The sequence below is a fragment of the Schistocerca gregaria genome, chromosome 2 (genome assembly GCF_023897955.1).
Source record: "Schistocerca gregaria isolate iqSchGreg1 chromosome 2, iqSchGreg1.2, whole genome shotgun sequence".
In the NCBI taxonomy this organism is placed as follows: Eukaryota; Metazoa; Arthropoda; class Insecta; order Orthoptera; family Acrididae; genus Schistocerca; species Schistocerca gregaria.
In genome coordinates this window covers 369,160,156-369,178,197 of record NC_064921.1, presented here as the reverse complement: position 1 = coordinate 369,178,197, position 18,042 = coordinate 369,160,156, and the positions used below count along the sequence as shown (strand labels likewise).

Here is an 18,042-nt window from a genome sequence, read left to right as displayed (position 1 = left end):
TATGATGCGTAATTGGTACTGGGTTTTAATGGTTATCTGACAAACATCTAAGCTCCTTCTACTAGCACTGTCGGACCACTCACTCCTGACCGGCCGCCGTGTGATCCTCTGCCAGTGGCATCTTTGGGATGCGGCATGGAGGTTTATGGGGTCAGCACAACTCTGTCCCGACTGGTCAGCTTCCTATACCTTGGACTCGCTACTACTCGTTCCATTCCGCCCACCACGGAAAAATCCATGGCAGCACCGGGAATCGGGCTCCAGTTCTCCGGATAGTGGTCAGACACTCTGACCACTTAACTATGGACAACTTTACAAGTACGTTATGAAGAAGTCGATCACTACCAACTAAGCTGACCTGTCGTTTTCCGAAACACCGCATTGCCATGAGATAAAAACTCTGTCGCTGATTTTAACAACTAAGAATCCGACAGTTTTCATAACACGTTATGGACGAGAACTTAAATGACACAATTCATAAACAATTCGACTTGAGCAATATGTTTACATTTAAGAGAGAGACCAGAAGTACGTTTCTGCTGAATGAACCGTTCTGAAATTGTAACTCTTTCGCTTCAGACTGTTGGAATGTGTCAACAGTAAGAACTATCGTGTGTTTTCCAGAGTACTTGCAGTACACGGACTGCTACCGCGCCATCTCGGATGACTGGACGGAGTGCGCAGACCGCTTCATGACGCTGGTGAATGAGGACACGGCCGCGCTCAAGGACAGGCACACCCGCATGCTGGAACTCTGCTGGTGAGCTTCAGGTTCACCGTGCTGTGCTCTCCGTGATCAGCTGACGTTGGGACTGCACTCTGGATAAGAGGAATTCAAAGCTGTTTGTTGTAAGACTAGAACAAACTATTTGTAAAAAGGCATTTAGTTTTACATAGGATTTCTCTTCTGGTGTTTCATATTTTTTCTCGTAATTAAGAAAGTAATTTTCGGGAAAAAATGCACTGCAAGTAGGAAAGAACACTCATATCGTACTGCACTCTGTTCAAAACCACTTTAGGGCTGGCACAACTGAAAGTGCAGCAGAGGCGCTCAACAAAGGTGTCGCATCCCTCACGGGACACGTGGATAGCCTTGCGTTTCATTAACCTCGATCAGACTCGCAAATTATTCGATGTACAAAGATGAAACTGGTATTATTGTTAATCAAAATATCCACGGGTGTACTGCCGGTCTATAGTGTACAACGGGCACAATATTTCGGCGATCAAACATGTCGCCATCATCAGGTGAACTGACGGACTGGTATTATTGTGTTTCGAAGTACTGCACTATGTTTTCAAAAAAAATGGTTCAAATGGTTCTGAGCACTATGGGACTCAACTGCCGTGGTCATCAGTCCCCTAGAACTGAGAACTACTTAAACCTAACTAACCTAAGGACATCACACACATCTATGGCCGAGGCAGGATTCGAACCTGCGACCGTAGCAGTCGCACGGTTCCGGACTGCGCGCCTACAACCGCGAGACCACCGCGGCCGGCCACTATGTTTTAATTTTTGTATATTTACCACAGCAAAATTTTAACATTATTTGCAGCAACTTCACGAAACTACATTTCCCGAAGATGTTAGCTTTTTTCGCAAGCGAAAAATTTTTTGTTATTGTTGTTAGGTGTAGTGCCCACGTTAAGGAAACTGAATCTTAGAGCTCGCCGATAAAGAGACTATCAGTCGTCCGTTGTAGTTCACTACGAAAAAAGACCACTAGCTTCTCAGTTAACCTGTCACTACTTTTTCTGTTTAGTCGTAGCGACAGCTCAGGTTGTTCTGCATTATAACAAAGTCGGATCGCCTCGAAAGTACTTGCCTCCTTAAGGATGGTAATTTGCAGAGTGTCGGCTGTTCCTGTCTGCGACGTAGGGCTAACAAGAAGCAACAGGACGTATCACATCCGCCGCAGATAAATCTAATTTCATAATCCGCTTTTGCAAACATAATTTTTTCAAATACTGTATAGCTTTAATAATTTTATACCGCCCATTTCATTCTCAGACAATTTCTTTATAACTTCACAACAGTATTTTGTTTTAAATTCAGAGCTGCAGCAGTTCTTTCCAGAACCCCTGCATATGTCGGATATTCAGTTAAGTAAACATATTTCGAAATTAAGTGAATAAAATGTAACAGTTTTCTGAAGATTGGTGACGAGTCGGTTCCTAACAAATCCTGGTACCCTGAAGAAACGGAAAAAAATCTTGTGTGTAAGTGGAACTGCTCTTACAGACGAGAAGTTTGACAGTTCAAACAGCTGTACACCATACGCGTTGACTTTGGAAGCAGAAGGAGGTATTTTCTGTTTTATTTGCTTTGTTCCTAGACAATAGTCAAAATACGGAAGAAACACTTTTTTCTGAATTAAAAACTAAAGTGCCTGACTGGGTACTGAAAACTGTAGTGCTTGACTTTGCAAAATCTGCAGTTAAATCTATCAAAACGGTATTTCCCTTAACATCCCTTTCTGGATGACATTTTCACTTCAAGCTATATCTGTGACGAAAATACAAGAACTAGGATTAACGGAGGAATGCAGGGATAGATGTCCTACTGCTTTACTCCATATGTACTGCAGTGACGCTTATTCCAACAACCAGTTTCAATGAAGCATGGATGATAATAATGGAGGAAATGCTGAGTGGAGATAATCTTAAAAAATTCATAGAGTATGTTGTGGTCAATCAATGGCTGGAAAATCCTAGTATACCGACGGAAGTACGGAATGTTTTTAACTCGTTGCACAGGACCACGAATGGCTGTCGAAGGCTGTGATAGGAAACTAAACTCCCCAGTAAATCAAAAAATATCCGCTACATTTGAAATTAAAAAAGATTCCATTAGCACGTATCTTCAAAAAAGATGTTTAAAATCTTTCTTACAGAAAATTGAGTGAGAAATTAAAATTCTTAAAAAAAGACGGGAAAGTGTAATAAAGAATAAATGATGCCGCCTTAAATTTTCGGCAAATAGAAATATGATCCTACTTTAACACTCGAAACATTAAGGATACTTTCATAATATGTCGATAAAAAGTTTTGCACAGTCCAAATAGCTGCTAAAGTGTATGGGCTTAGACTCTGCGGGACCGAGGGATGAAAGGATACCCCTTATTAAACTAAACAAAATGACTTTACTGTCCGAAAGCACTCGTCTTCAGCAAAGAGAACATGCGAGAAATGGTCTGCTTAACAAAATACTCATAATAATAATAATTATAATAATAATAATAATAATGATAGTAATACATATTCCCCGTGGAGGCCCGGGAAAAGAATAGGCCTCCGGTATGTTCTGCCAGTCGTAAAAGGCGACGAAAAGAACAAACCACTAATAGGGTTAACCCCCCCCCCTTTTAGTGTGATTAGTTGGTTCAGGACACAACTAAAGAAGCCTCGGACAAGCGCCGTCATGGTCGGGGACGACGCTTCAACCTATGCCCGCCCACAATGGTAACGACACTGCTAGCCAACTGGAAAATGATTTAAATCCTAACAGAGGTGTTTTGCAGGATATGCTTCCTGCAACCACCGTAGAAGGAAAACCAAGACAGAGGATGAGATGGTCAGATGAAGTTAATCGACACCTCACGGTCTGTTATTACCAAGCAACAAACCTAGGAACAAACACAACTGGATACAGATCACAAGTATACACAACATTTATTACCAGATACCCAGAATTAAAATTTTTAACACAACCACAACTCGCTGATCAGATCCGTGTAATAATAAAAAATAACAGGATACCCCAGTCAGAATTAAAAAACATCAAACAACAAGTACAACAAATACTGGAACAAAATAATGTGCAATCAGAAGAAGAAGAAGAAGAAAATACACGCATCAATTAAACAATCAGAGGAAAACGAAATCTTAAGACTGCCACCAGAACAAGTACAAATAGAACACGAAGTGACACACAAGTTAGATATAGAAGAAAAATTTCAGCTGACATATATAGAATACAAAGACACATATACAGACAGTAGACCATTCTTGCATAGACCGCCAAATAACCCACAAGTCGAAACAACAATAAAAACCATCAACACAATCATACACAATAAAATAAATGAACACACAACTATGGAACAGTTACAACTACTGGTTTATGTAGGAGCACTCACTACACTAAATATACACACTAAACAGAGATCAGAACCAACCAACACACAGAAGAAACCCACAAAACCGGCATGGCAACACAGGCTACAGATCAGAATAGAAAAACTGAGAAAAGACATTGGAGAGCTAACACAATTTATAAGGCATCAAATGTCAGAAAAAACGAAAAAGGTTAGGTAAAATCTCACAACAAGAAGCGATAGAGCAATTAGATGAAAAGAAGGAGAAATTACAAGCATTGGCCAAACGTCTTAGAAGATACAAAAAAAGTGAAAATAGAGGGAAACAAAACCAAACGTTCAACGCAAACCAAAAAAAAAATTACCAGACAATAGATAACACTCACATTAAAATAGACAATCCACCAAACATAACAGACACGGAACACTTCTGGAGCAACATATGGTCAAACCTGGAACAACATAACAGGCATGCACGGTGGATAGAAGCAGTAACAGACACATACAAGATGATACCACAAATGCCTGAAGTGATAATTTTGGAACATGAAGTCACCAAAGCACTTAATTCTACTCACAATTGGAAAACCCCTGGAAAAGATAAAATAGCAAATTTCTGGCTAAAGAAGTTCAACACATTCACAGCTAACTAAATTATTTAACAGTTACATTGCTGACCCATACACATTCCCTGATACACTTACACATGGAATAACTTATATGAAACCTGAAGATCAAGCAGACACAGCAAACTCAGCTAAATACCGCCCCATAACATGCCTACCAACAATATACAAAATATTAACTTCAGTCATTACACAGAAATTAATTACACATACAAAACAGAACAAAAATATAAATGGAGAACAAAAAGGCTGTTGCAAAGGAGCACGAGGATGTAAAGAGCAACTGATAATAGATGCAGAGGCAACATATCAAGCTAAAACTAAACAAAGGTCGCTACACTACGCATATATTGATTGCCGAAAAGCTTTTGATAGTGTACCCCACTCATGGTTACCACAAATATTGGAAATATACAAAGTAGATCCTAAATTGATACAGTTCCTAAACATAGTAATGAAAAATTGGAAAACCACAATTAATATCCAAACAAATTCAAATAATATCACGTCACAGCCAATACAGCTTAAGCGTGGAATATACGAAGGAGACTCATTAAGTCCTTTCTGGTTCTGCCTTGCTCTGAACCCACTATCCAACATGCTAAATAATACAAATTATGGATACAATATTATTGGAACATACCCACACAAAATCACACATTTGCTATACAAGGATGATCTAAAACTACTAGCAGCAACAAATCAACAACTCAACCAATTACTAAAGATAACAGAAGTATTCAGCAATGATATAAATATGGCTTTTGGCACAGACAAATGTAATAAAAATAGCATAGTCAAGGGAAAACACACTAAACAAGAAGATTACATATTGGATAACCACAGCGACTGCATAGAAGCGATGGAAAAAACAGATGCCTATAAATATCTAGGATACAGACAAAAAATAGGAATAGATAATACAAATATTAAAGAAGAACTAAAAGAAAAATATAGACAAAGACTAACAAAAATACTGAAAACAGAATTGACAGCAAGAAACAAAACAAAAGCTGTAAATACTTATGCTATACCAATATTGACCTACTCATTTGGAGTAGTGAAATGGAGTAACACAGACCTAGAAGCACTCAATACACTTACACGATCACAATGCCACAAATATAGAATACATCACATACATTCAGCAACAGAAAGATTCACATTAAGCAGAAAGGGAGGAGGAAGGGGATTTATCGACATAAAAAACTTACATTATGGACAGGTAGACAATTTGAGAAAATTCTTTCTAGAACGAGCAGAAAGTAGAAAAATTCTCAAAGCAGTTACTCGTATAAATACATCGGCTACACCACTGCAATTTCATAACCACTTCTACAACCCTTTAGATCACATAACATCAACAGATACGAAGAAAGTAAATTGGAAAGAGAAAACTCTACATGGGAAGCACCCGTATCATCTAACACAGCCACACATCGATCAAGACGCATCCAACACATGGCTAAGAAAAAGAAATATATACAGTGAGATGGAAGGATTCATGATTGCAATACAGGATCAAACAATAAACACCAGATATTACAGCAAGCATATTATTAAAGATCCCAATACCACAACAGATAAATGCAGACTTTGCAAACAACAAATAGAAACAATAGATCACATCACAAGCGGATGTACAATACTAGCAAATACAGAATACCCCAGAAGACATGACAATGTAGCAAAAATAATACATCAACAGCTTGCCTTACAACATAAACTTATAAAACAACACGTTCCCACATACAAGCATGCACCACAAAATGTACTGGAGAATGATGAATACAAATTATACTGGAACAGAACCATTATAACATATAAAACAACACCACATAACAAACCTGACATCATAATCACCAATAAAAAGAAGAAATTAACACAACTAATCGAAATATCGATACCCAATACAACAAATATACAAAAAAAAGGAGAAAAAATTGAAAAATACATCCAACTGGCTGAGGAAGTCAAGGATATGTGGCATCAGGATAAAGTTGACATAATACCAATTGTACTATCAACTACAGGAGTCATATCACACAATATACACCAGTACATCAATGCAATACAGTTACATCCAAACTTATATATACAACTACAGAAATCCGTACTTATTGATACATGTTCAATTACCGGAAAGTTCCTAAATGCAATATAACATATACCGTACAGTTAAAAGGAAGTCACGCTTGATCAAGGTCCGCGTCACTTTCTACTTTTGACCAGACATAACCTCTGAGATAAAGAAAGAAATAATAATATTAATAATAGTCTCAGTAGTTCAATTGTCCACAGAGGTGCTTGAGCTATGGAATAATTGAGAGATTTCAAGTACGAATAGCTGAAACAACCATTTACTCGCGCCGTATTTCTCGTCCTCTGGCGTCCCTATGTTCATTCACCTAAGGATGTGTAAACAAAAAAACTCCGCCGTTCTGGCCTCCGACTGGACAACCGGGACCGATCGACCGCCGTGTCATCCTCAGCCAGTGGCGTCATTTGGGTGAGGTACAGACGGGCATGGGGTGAAAATGCCACTCCGCCAGCCGCTGACGGCTTTGCAAACTTTGGAGCCGCTGCTTCCATTCACAGAACTCTTAAATTAGTCTTACGAGTCTGAATGGGCCAAAGGAAATCGTTGACAGTACCGCGATTGAAACCGGGTACTTCGAAAGGCAGTCACTTGCGCTGACTGGTCACTTACATAATCACACGAAGATATAAGTGTGAATCAGAAAGAATCATACGATTTAAAAAAGTCATAACTATTATGTTATTTGAGATAAATGCGTGAACAACGTACTGTTGGAAAGAGCAAACTCCCGGGTCTTACACGAATCCCGCTAAGTAACAGCAGTGTGCGCCCACTTCAGTGCTTGTAAACTGGTATCGGAACAACAGAAAGCGTTTTGTGTTCTACGTTTTGTGCAGTGCGGGTTAGTAATAATCGTTCAGTGCGACTTAGGACTAGGTATAATGTATTTCCTCATATAACACAGAGCATTAGACAATGGCATGAACAATTCCGAGAAACAGGTTGTTTGTGTACAGGCAAATCGCCGGGCTGTCCCCGAGTAACTTTCACAGACATCCAACGCATCCGTCGTAGTTTCACAAGCAGTCCGCAGAAATCCGCTCGCGGTGCAGCTCGACAGCTCGGCATGGCCTCGATGCCCGTCTAGGATGTGCTGCGTCGACGTTTACACATGAAACCATACGAAACTCAGCTACTGCAAGCTCTTCGTGAAGGTGACAAACAACAACGTGTCGAATTCTGTAATTTCGTTCGTGGCCTAGTGTTTAGTGACGATGCAAAATTTCATTTAAATGGAAAGGTGAACCGTCATAATGTGAGAATATGTGGTAAGAAACAACCACATGAAGTTGTACTATATATGAGGGGCTCTCCAAAATTTAATGTGTTTTGTGCAGTTTCAAGATCCATTTTTCTTTGCCGAGAACACTCTTACTTTCTTTTTCAACAGTTGGAGACCTATTCGAACAACTTCATTTACCAACAGGACGGGGCACTGCCACACTGGCATCTGGAAGTGTGGGAGTTTTTAAACCAAAAGATTACTGTACGATGGATCGGTCCTACTGGACCAAATGACTCAGCCTTATAGTACTGGCCTCCAGAATCACCGGACCACACTATACGTGATTATTTTTTGCGGGAGTTTATAAAAGACTCTGTTTATGTGCCTCAGTTACCAACAACAATGAATGAACTGAGACATCGCATAACAACAGCTGTGGAAGCTGTAACTCAAGACATACTATGTACAATTTTGGAACAATCTGAATACAGCACAGCCATATGCCGAGCATCTCAAGGGGGGCGTATTGAACACCTATGACAAGGTATGAGAAAAGCATTCTGAATTTCCCGATCACCTTTTTCTTTTTCTTTTTCTTTTTTTGGTCATCTGTCTACTGACTGGTTTGATGCGGCCCGCCACGAATTCCTTTCCTGTGCTAACCTCTTCATCTCAGACTAGCACTTGCAACCTACGTCCTCAATTATTTGCTGAATGTATTCCAATCTCTGTCTTCCTCTACGGTTTTTGCCCTCTACAGCTCCCTCTACTACCATGGAAGTCATTCCCTCATGTCTTAGCAGATGTGCTATCATCCTGTCCCTTCTCCTTGTCAGTGTTTTCCACATATTCCTTTCCTCTCCGATTCTGCTTAGAGCCTCCTCATTCCTTACCTTATCAGTCCACCTAATTTTCAACATTCGTCTGTAGCACCACATCTCAAATTCTTCGATTCTCTTTTGTTCCGGTTTTCCCACAGTCCATGTTTCACTACCATAGAATGCTGTGCTCCAGACGTACATCCTCAGAAATTTCTTCCTCAAATTAAGGCCAGTATTTGATATTAGTAGACTAATCTTGGCTAGAAATGCCTTTTTTGCCATAGCAAGTCTGCTTTTGATGTCTTCCTTGCTCCGTCCGTCATTGGTTATTTTACTGCCTAGGTAGCAGAATTCCTTAACTTCATTGACTTCGTGACCATCAATCCTGATGTTAAGTTTCTCGCTGTTTTCATTTCTACTACTTCTCATTACCTTGGTCTTTCTCCGATTTACTCTCAAACCATACTGTGTACCCATTAGACTGTTCATTCCGTTCAGCAGATCATTTAATTCTTCTTCACTTTCACTCTGGATAGCAATATTATCAGCGAATCGTATCATTGATATCCTTTCACCTTGTATTTTAACTCCACTCCTGAACCTTTCTTTTATTTCCATCATTGCTTTCTCGATGTACAGATTGAAGAGTAGGGGTGAAAGGCTACAGCCTTGTCTTACTCCCTTCTTAATAAGAGCACTTCGTTCTTGATCGTCCACTCTTATTATTCCTTCTTGGTTGTTGCACATATTGTATATGACCCGTCTCTCCCTATAGCTTACCCCTACTTTTTTCAGAATCTCGAACAGCTTGCACCATTTTATATTGTCGAACGCTTTTTCCAGGTCGACGAATCCTATGAACGTGTCTTGATTTTTCTTTAGCCTTGCTTCCATTATTAGCCGTAACGTCAGAATTGCCTCTCTCGTGCCTTTACTTTTCCTAAAGCCAATCTGATCGTCACCTAGCGCATTCTCAATTTTCTTTTCCATTCTTCTGTATATTATTCTTGTAAGCAGCTTCGATGCATGAGCTGTTAAGCTGATTGTGCGATAATTCTCGCACTTGTCAGCTCTTGCCGTAGTCGGAATTGTGTGGATGATGCTTTTCCGAAAGTCAGATGGTATGTCGCCAGACTCATATATTCTACACACCAACGTGAATAGTTGTTTTGTTGCCACTTCCCCTAATCATTTCATCAAAAACCAAAATTCATAGTGTTTATAAGTTAGATACACCCTGTATAGTTCTCGTCAAATATTTAAGTCCACTGAAGACGTTATGGCAACATTTATATATGCAAGTATAAGTTTCTGTGATCTTTGTCCCTTCCATAAAAACCCTGCAAAACTAGTACTCCTGAAAGAAAGGATATTGCGGAGATATGGCTTAGCCACAGCGAGGGGGGGGGGGGGGGGGGGTGGAGTGGTTTCCAGAATGAGATTTTCACTCTGCAGAGAGGAGTGTGCGCTGATATGAAACTTCCTGGCAGATTAAAACTGTGTTCTGGACCGAGACTCGAACTAGAGACCTTTGCGTTTCGCGGGCAAGTGCTCTACGAGCTGAACTACCCAAGCACGACTTCTGTAAAGCTTGGAAGGTAGTAGACGAGGTACTGGCAGAAAAGTAGGTGTGAGGACGAGGCGTGAATCGTGTTTGGGTAGCTCAGATGGTAGAGCACTTGCCCGCTAAAGGCAAAGGTCCTGAGTTCGAGTCTCGGTCCGGCACACAGTTTTAATCTGCCAAGAAGTTTCATATCAGCGCACACTCCGCTGCAGAGTGAAAATATCATTCTGATGATCTCGCTGTTTCGTCTCCTATACCAAATCAACTATCTTTTTCGTTGAAGCTCTAGTTTCTGTTGCGTATTTCATTTCACACATTTTTTCCCATCAGTTGCCATATTTTTTTTCTCCATTCGGTATTTTGCAGGCATACAGCTACTGCATTTGGCCCTTGCTTTTTCTCTTCCATGGTTAAGTCTTTACAGCTGATATTAACAGTCCCCGGATAGTTAAATGGTTCAAATGGCTCTAGGCACTATGGGACTTAAACATCCGAGGTCATCAGTACCCTAGACTTAGAACTACGTAAACCTAACTAACCTAAGGACATCACACATCCATGCCCAAGGCAGGATTCGAACTTGCGACCGTAGGAGCCGCGTGGTTCCGGACCTACTTCTGATTTATCACCTACTTCTGATTTATATCGTACAGGTACATCTACATCTACTTTTATACTCTGGAAGCAATCCAACTGTGTGTGGTGGAGGGCACTTTACGTGCCACTGTCATTACCTCCCTTTCCGATTCCAGTCGCGTATGGTTCGCAGGAAGAACGACTGCCGGAAAGCCACCGTGCGCGCTCGAATCTCTCTAATTTTACATTCTTAATCTCCTCTAGAGGAATAAGAAGGAGGAAGCAATATATTCGATATCTCATCGCACCTCTCGGAACCTGGACAGCAAGATACACCGCGATGTAGAGCGCCTCTCTTGCAGAGTCTGCCACTGGAGTTTGCTAAACATCTCTGTAACGCTATCACCCTTACAAATAACCCTGTGACGAAACGCGCCGCTCTTCTTTGGATCTTCTCTATCTCCCCCGTCAACCCGACCTGGTACGCATCCCACACTGATGAGCAATACTCAAGCATAGGTCGAACGAGTGTTTTGTAAGCCACCTCCTCTGTTGATGGACTACATTTTCTAAGGACTCTCCCAATGAATCTCAACCTGGTACCCGCCTTACCAACATTTAATTTTATATGATCATTCCACTTCAAATGGTTCCGCACGCATACTCCCAGATATTTTACAGAAGTAACTGCTACCAGTGTTTGTTCCGCTATGATATAATCATACAATAAAGTATCCTTCTTTCTGTGTATTCGCAATACGTTACATTTGTCTATGTTAAAGGTCAGTTGCCACTCCCTGCACCAAGTGCTTATCCTTTACAGATCTTCGCTACAATTTTCTAATGCTACAACTTGTTTGTATACTACAGCATCATCCGCGAAAAGCCGCATGGAACTCTTAGTTTTTTTTATATGACATTTACGTGTTAATTTCTTACATAAAACACAATTTGGCACTGTCAGGACTACATACTTTCTTTCCACCGTTGTTTCTTTTTCACTTTTGACTCACGAAGGAACAGGGGTGGGTGTTTAGAGACAGCTAGTATGACAATTTTTTCAAGTGCGGAAAACGGCGCCATCACCACTCAGGGACTGGCTAATGCGAGTGTTTTCGTTTTGGGGGTGGTCCAGCGCCAAGCACGGCTTCCTGGTGTGTGTGTACGTGGCGAGCCGAGCGCGCTGCCGGCGCTCCGAGGCGATGTTCCTGCAGCGCATCGGCGAGACGCTGTCCAGCCTGCAGGTGTATTCGCCCCTGTGCCGCCAGCTGGGCGTCGCCGTCTGCAGCCGCGCCTCCGCACCTGCTGGGTCCGCCGGCGGCGCCCGCCTCGCCGTCGCCTTCGCTGCAGCCGTCGCCTGGGCCGCCGCCAGCATCCGCAGGCTCTAACAGGTGCGGTGGGAAAGGCTCTTAACAGGTGTGGTGGGAGGAACCCAGCAGTACAGTCAGAACGTAAAAGGGAATTACAATCTATCTTTCTTTTGCTACTGCCTTTATCCCGCATTGCGCAGGGTCGGCAGGGTTAAGTACGGAATTGGCATGGGTAATGTTAAGGGGTGGCCGGATGCCCTTCCTGCCACCACCCCGTACCCCCTGGGACAGAATTACTGTACCCCAGCTGTCTGGGTCTAGTGTAAATCGTGAAATAGTTTGAATGTGGTTCAAATGTGAGGCGGGATTTGGGGACCATCCCGGTATTCACTTAGTAGGATGTGGAAAACCGCCTAAAAACCACATCCTGGCTGGCTGGCACTCCGGTAATCCGCCGGTCTGATTCGATCTGGGGTCGGCGCGCCTACCCGTGTACAGGAAGCAGCGCGTTAGCCCTCTTGGCTATCCTGGCGGGTGTAAAAGGGAATTACAATTCTTGAGATTAAATAAGGCCTTAGGTAACATTCCATTCGAGGTTCTAAAACCATTGGGTGAAACAGCAACGAAACGGCCGTTCAAGTCCATATGTAGACTCTATGACACTGGAGACATACCATCAGACTTTAGGAAAAATATCATCCATTCAATTCAGAAGATAACAAGAGTAAGAGATTGCGATAATTACCACGCAACCAGCTTAACAACTCATGCACCGAAGCAGTTCACACGAAAATAATGGAGAAGAAAATCGAGAAACTGCTAGGTTACGATTATTTTGACTTTGGAAAAACTAAATCCACCACTGGGGCAGTCCTCAAGTTGAGCTTGACAACAGTAATTGAAACTGAAGAAAAATCGAGACATATTCATAGGATGTGTTAGAAATTCTGAAAAAATAGGACTAGTTTATAGGGAAAGACTAATAGTAATACAAGAACCAAGAGACTGCAAATTCAAGAACGAACATCTTGGAATAACTTACGTGGTGCTAGTGGCAGCTGTAGAGAGTAAAGACTGTAGAGGAAGACACGCTGGAATACATCCAACAAATAATTGATGACGTAGGTTGAAAATGGTATTCTGAGATGAAGAGGTTGGCACAAAGGAATTCTTGACGACCCGCACCAAACCAGTCAGAAACTGACGAATCAGATAAAAAGACAGAAATGCTGTCTATCTTTTCTTTCTTTTCTCTTCAATCTGTACATCGTCGAAGCAAAGACGGAATTAAAATAAAGGCTTAAGACTGGGAGTAAAATCCAGGATGAAAGGATATTCAGGGTGAACGGAAGAAGACGAAGTTAGGCAGTTTTGTTACCGTGAAACCAAAATAACCCATGAAGGACGAAACAATGAAGAGATAAAACGCGGAAAAGCATAGGCAAAGAGGACACTCCTGGTCAAAAGAAGTCTAGTAATATCAAACATAGTCATTCATCTGAGGAATGAATTTCTGGGATTTGTTTGGAGCATGGAATCGTAGGACGGAGAATAATTGCTAATAGGAAAACCGGAAAAAAAGAGAATCGAAGTGTTTGGTGCTACAGAAGAATGTAGAAAATAACGCTGACAGGTGAAGTGATGAATTAGATTATCCGCAAAATCGCTGAAGAAAGGAACATTTGTAAAACACCGAAAAGAGGAAGGGACAGGATGATTTGTGTTAAGATATCATGGAATAACTTCCATGGTACTAGAGGGAGCTGTAGACGGTAAAAGAAATAGAGGAAGTCACTGACTGGGATACATCCCTGAAATAACTGAGAACGTAGGTTGCTAGTGCTACTACGAGATGAAGAGAGTGGCACAAGAGAGGAAATCGTCCGCATCAAACCAGTCAGAAGACTGAGGGCTCAAAGAAGAAAAAAAAAAGGAAAAAAGTAACAAACATAGACAGTTCACAAATTTCGTTTCCTTAGTTGCAAGTGGATCTCACGAAAATCGTGCAAGCAAAATAAACAACATTGTTAACCGACATGGAGGTCACTGTAATAGTTGCCGAAGCTACGTATAATATTATCATTCACTTAGAAAGTTGACGTTGCTGCTTAAAATATATATATAAAAATACTAGTATCTCTTGACTCAGTATTCTTTCCTACAACAATCGTTCATCCGAAGAATCCAAAGATACTCTTGTGCTGCCCATTTTTAGAGTTAGCTCTCGACTTAAAACGTAAATCATGTATTCCTACATCCTTATAGACACGTTCGTAAAGTGGTTTTGATTACGGACTTCAAGACGATATATGCGATTTAGTTTGTTTAAAAGCCAGACCGAGGTTCATATCCCTGTGTGGCATCCACAGTTTAGCTTTCCGTGATGACCTTAAATTAACCACCATGAATGCCCGGACGGTTCCTGCCGGTCTCATTTCGTACCATTACCTAATCCGAGTTTATATTCCGTCCCTAATGAGTTCTTAATCGACGTAAAGTGAAATATAATCTTCCTGTTCCTTCGCTAAAATTGTTTTAGGATCTTATCATTCACACACTTTCGCAAATTATAATAGCTCTTTTATCCCTACATATGTATTTTCTCTATCTTTCCGGCTAATGTAGTTGGCATGTAAGCTCACGAACACCACAGTTTTGTCACTTATTCTGTTCACCAACTTTGATTCCGTAAGGCACCGTTGTGCACAGCGACTATATGTTGTTATAAGGAAAGACAGGTACACAGCTACCAGTCGCACGCACGTTCCCACAGCTGAAAGCTGTATCTGCAACAATAATAAGAAACCAATGGGAGTGCGGCTGATTGCTGAGTTGCTACCTTTCCTTTTATGATATTTATTTAGTTACATATGTAAGTAGCGCACTGTTCTCTCATTACTGTCTGAAATAGAAAAATACAAAAATATATTCTTACAACGCTTCTCTGTGTTCTTTGCAGGTTTTTAGAGACACAGTCGGCATTTATACTTTCGACATGTTACCAACACTCTCATGTGGACAATGGACATACGCTAACCGCTTCTGAGAATATGCGTTGGACGAAGTGTGAGAAGTCTGCGGGAAAATGGCACCCGCTCGAAAGAGGTTCGTTTCGTCAAGAAGAGTCGTCTTTTCGCTGTTGTGCCACCACGACTTGTTGGTCACGCATCGTTTTGGAAATGAACGCTGGCTGCCGAACGCACAAGAGACTGCTGACCGATGTCGGCGCTGACATTCAAAGTGCCCTGTCCCAATTTTAATTCTATCTTCTGTAAAGCGAAATGTTTTACATCTATCATTGTAATTTACTATTTATAAACATAGAAAACTGTAACACGTCACATATACCAGTACCTAAATCTGTTAAAAGAAAAAAATCACTGGGTAATCATCATTGCTATATGAAGTAGAAACAGTAGGGCCATAGTTTCCGACAAGCTTCTCTGTTTACTTCTTTGTAATCATACGCGACTGCGCCGAAAATACAGCCTCATTAATGTTTCATTAAATTTTCGTAACATTACAGTCACATGCACGTGTTAGAAACAGTTTGCAGAAGAGGCAATGCTGTCACATCATAACCGACTGAAACATTGTATTTATTATATTAACAGAATCGTCCGTCGGTTCTTGGTAGAGGAACATTATAATAAATGATAAACACCAGATTGCTTTTGTTCTACATATATATTGTAGAACACAAGCAAACTGGTGCTTTTCATTAATTATTTTATTTATTGTTTCCCAGAAATTCATATCGTCCTCGCCGTGTTTGTTTTGTAATTATGAACTGTGAATGTAGACAATCTCTGTCTCCTTTATGATTGTATGCACATGTGCCACGTTTTTATTGTATAATTAGAAGTGAGATAATACACACCCTTTACTCAAATTTTAGCGTAAATTCTTCCAGTACATTTTATGAAAATTCTGTTCAGAACGTTTCTTTCGTTTATTTGATAAGGAAGCTATATTGTACAAAACATGATGCTTAGTGTGTCATGTGTACCGTTTTTCTCTGATGGTATCTTACAATAAATAGTTTCATTGAAGTTGCTGTATTCTTAGGCTTGTTGTACAGTAGATATGTGGCTACTACCACAGACTGTTATATGAAGCCATTAATAAACAACATCTAAATGTAACTAACATGAACTGCTATCGGCATGAAGTAAAATCTACGGATGACTTTTGGCTGTGTAGGTATGTGTCTAACAAACAAACCATTGCATGATATAGTTGATGTACAGCGTGATTGTTATTGACGTATAAAAATCCCCGAAGCGATGTAGATGGCACTGAAATAAGTAATTTAATGTAACACACGTGGGGCCGCAAAGGTCGGTAAATACCCAGAATTTAATGAGAAATGTTGAGCATGTGATGTCCCCAGAGGAGGTACCTGGCCGCATGTGCAACGGTAGAACCTATCGGTGTGTCATACCTCATCATCCCTACCGAAGTCACGTATTCACGTAGGTATGGCTCCGAGACTACACGTACGACTTCAGCGCGTCAGTAATTTTCTTTTTTATTTCATTAGGCAAATATGTGATTACATTGAGTTCTGATTTTCTGTTTTATTTATCGGTCTCACGGTCTCCACTAGTGTATCAGAAAGTACAATACAACAATAACCTAGCTTACTGCGTCACAATTAAATGCGTATCTGCTTCCGAACTGTGTCGCTAACAGTAAACGATCTACTTTCTCTTCACTAAATAAAGTCCGTAAACAAAAATAGAAGGGACAAAAGGAAAGAAACACAAAATATGAACAGCATTTGCCCTGTTACAGGGAGGACAATAATTTTGCAATTTCTACGTTTAAGTGAGATCACATTTACGAAAAGTGCTCGAAAAAAGAGTAGCTTAGCGAACAATGTACAGCACTGCTCGCTACCGGTGAAGGTAGGATCGACAAGCCCAAACCCAGCACATGTGGCGAGGTACGTCATCTGGTGACTCAAATGTTCAGCGTTTGCCATCCACTTCGGCGTATTTCCAGGCGTTTGCGGCCCCATAACTTTTATATTAAATTACTTGTCTGAGAGTCATATACGTCGGGTTTCCAAAAGTTTATAAGAATAACCCTGTATATCAGTTGTCTTTAATAGGCTGAAACTAAAAGACAATTATCACACGCTCAAAGAAAAAAATAACAGTTATTAATACCTATGTTTTTCTTGCAAACGAGTTTCATATTCAGTGTTTCGATTCGTTGGCGCTGTTTAGTTATGAATACTGCCCGACAAGATCACCTGTTCGACGAGTCACGTGCAGTTGCCTTCTACACCAACAACTTGTAAGTCGGCTTACCTTGTTCTAGAAAAATAACTGGCAAGAAACGAAAATCCCGCTTAGCTAAAGCCGTTTATTCAGTTTCTTCGTTCTCTACAGGTTGTTCTAGGACGAATGAGTATTATTCAGTGATAGGAAACATCATTCGAAGCAAAAATGTGTAGTAAACATCGGCTCTAAAACGCGTACCTTAGGAACTACGAGCACTTATTTAGTAGAAATGATGTTGTTCACAGCAGCGAAGATGAACAAGAGATCACAGCTCTTAAAGAGTGCATTTTAGGCACCATGTTTACCAGACCTCATTGCTTCGAATAATCGTTCCTGTCATGTCCTTCAGTACTAAACATTTCTCATGGGACATGCACAGACAGCGTTCCAGAAGGCCTCTCAGAGTCACAAGCCTAATTTCTTAATTT

General features: G+C 40.7%; 1 protein-coding gene across 1 annotated transcript in view; it reads left to right on the top strand.

Annotated features, from left to right (window-relative positions):
- Nucleotides 1–16,375, top strand: part of LOC126336157 (uncharacterized) — an 87,403-nt gene extending 71,028 nt beyond the window's left edge. Inside the window, exons 4-6 of the mRNA XM_049999649.1 lie at nt 625–760; nt 12,149–12,404; nt 15,283–16,375. Of these exons, the coding sequence (XP_049855606.1) occupies nt 625–760; nt 12,149–12,401 (389 nt within the window). The 3' untranslated portion in view covers nt 12,402–12,404; nt 15,283–16,375. The remainder of the gene's footprint in view (nt 1–624; nt 761–12,148; nt 12,405–15,282) is intronic.
- The last annotated feature ends 1,667 nt before the right edge of the window (nt 16,376–18,042 follow it).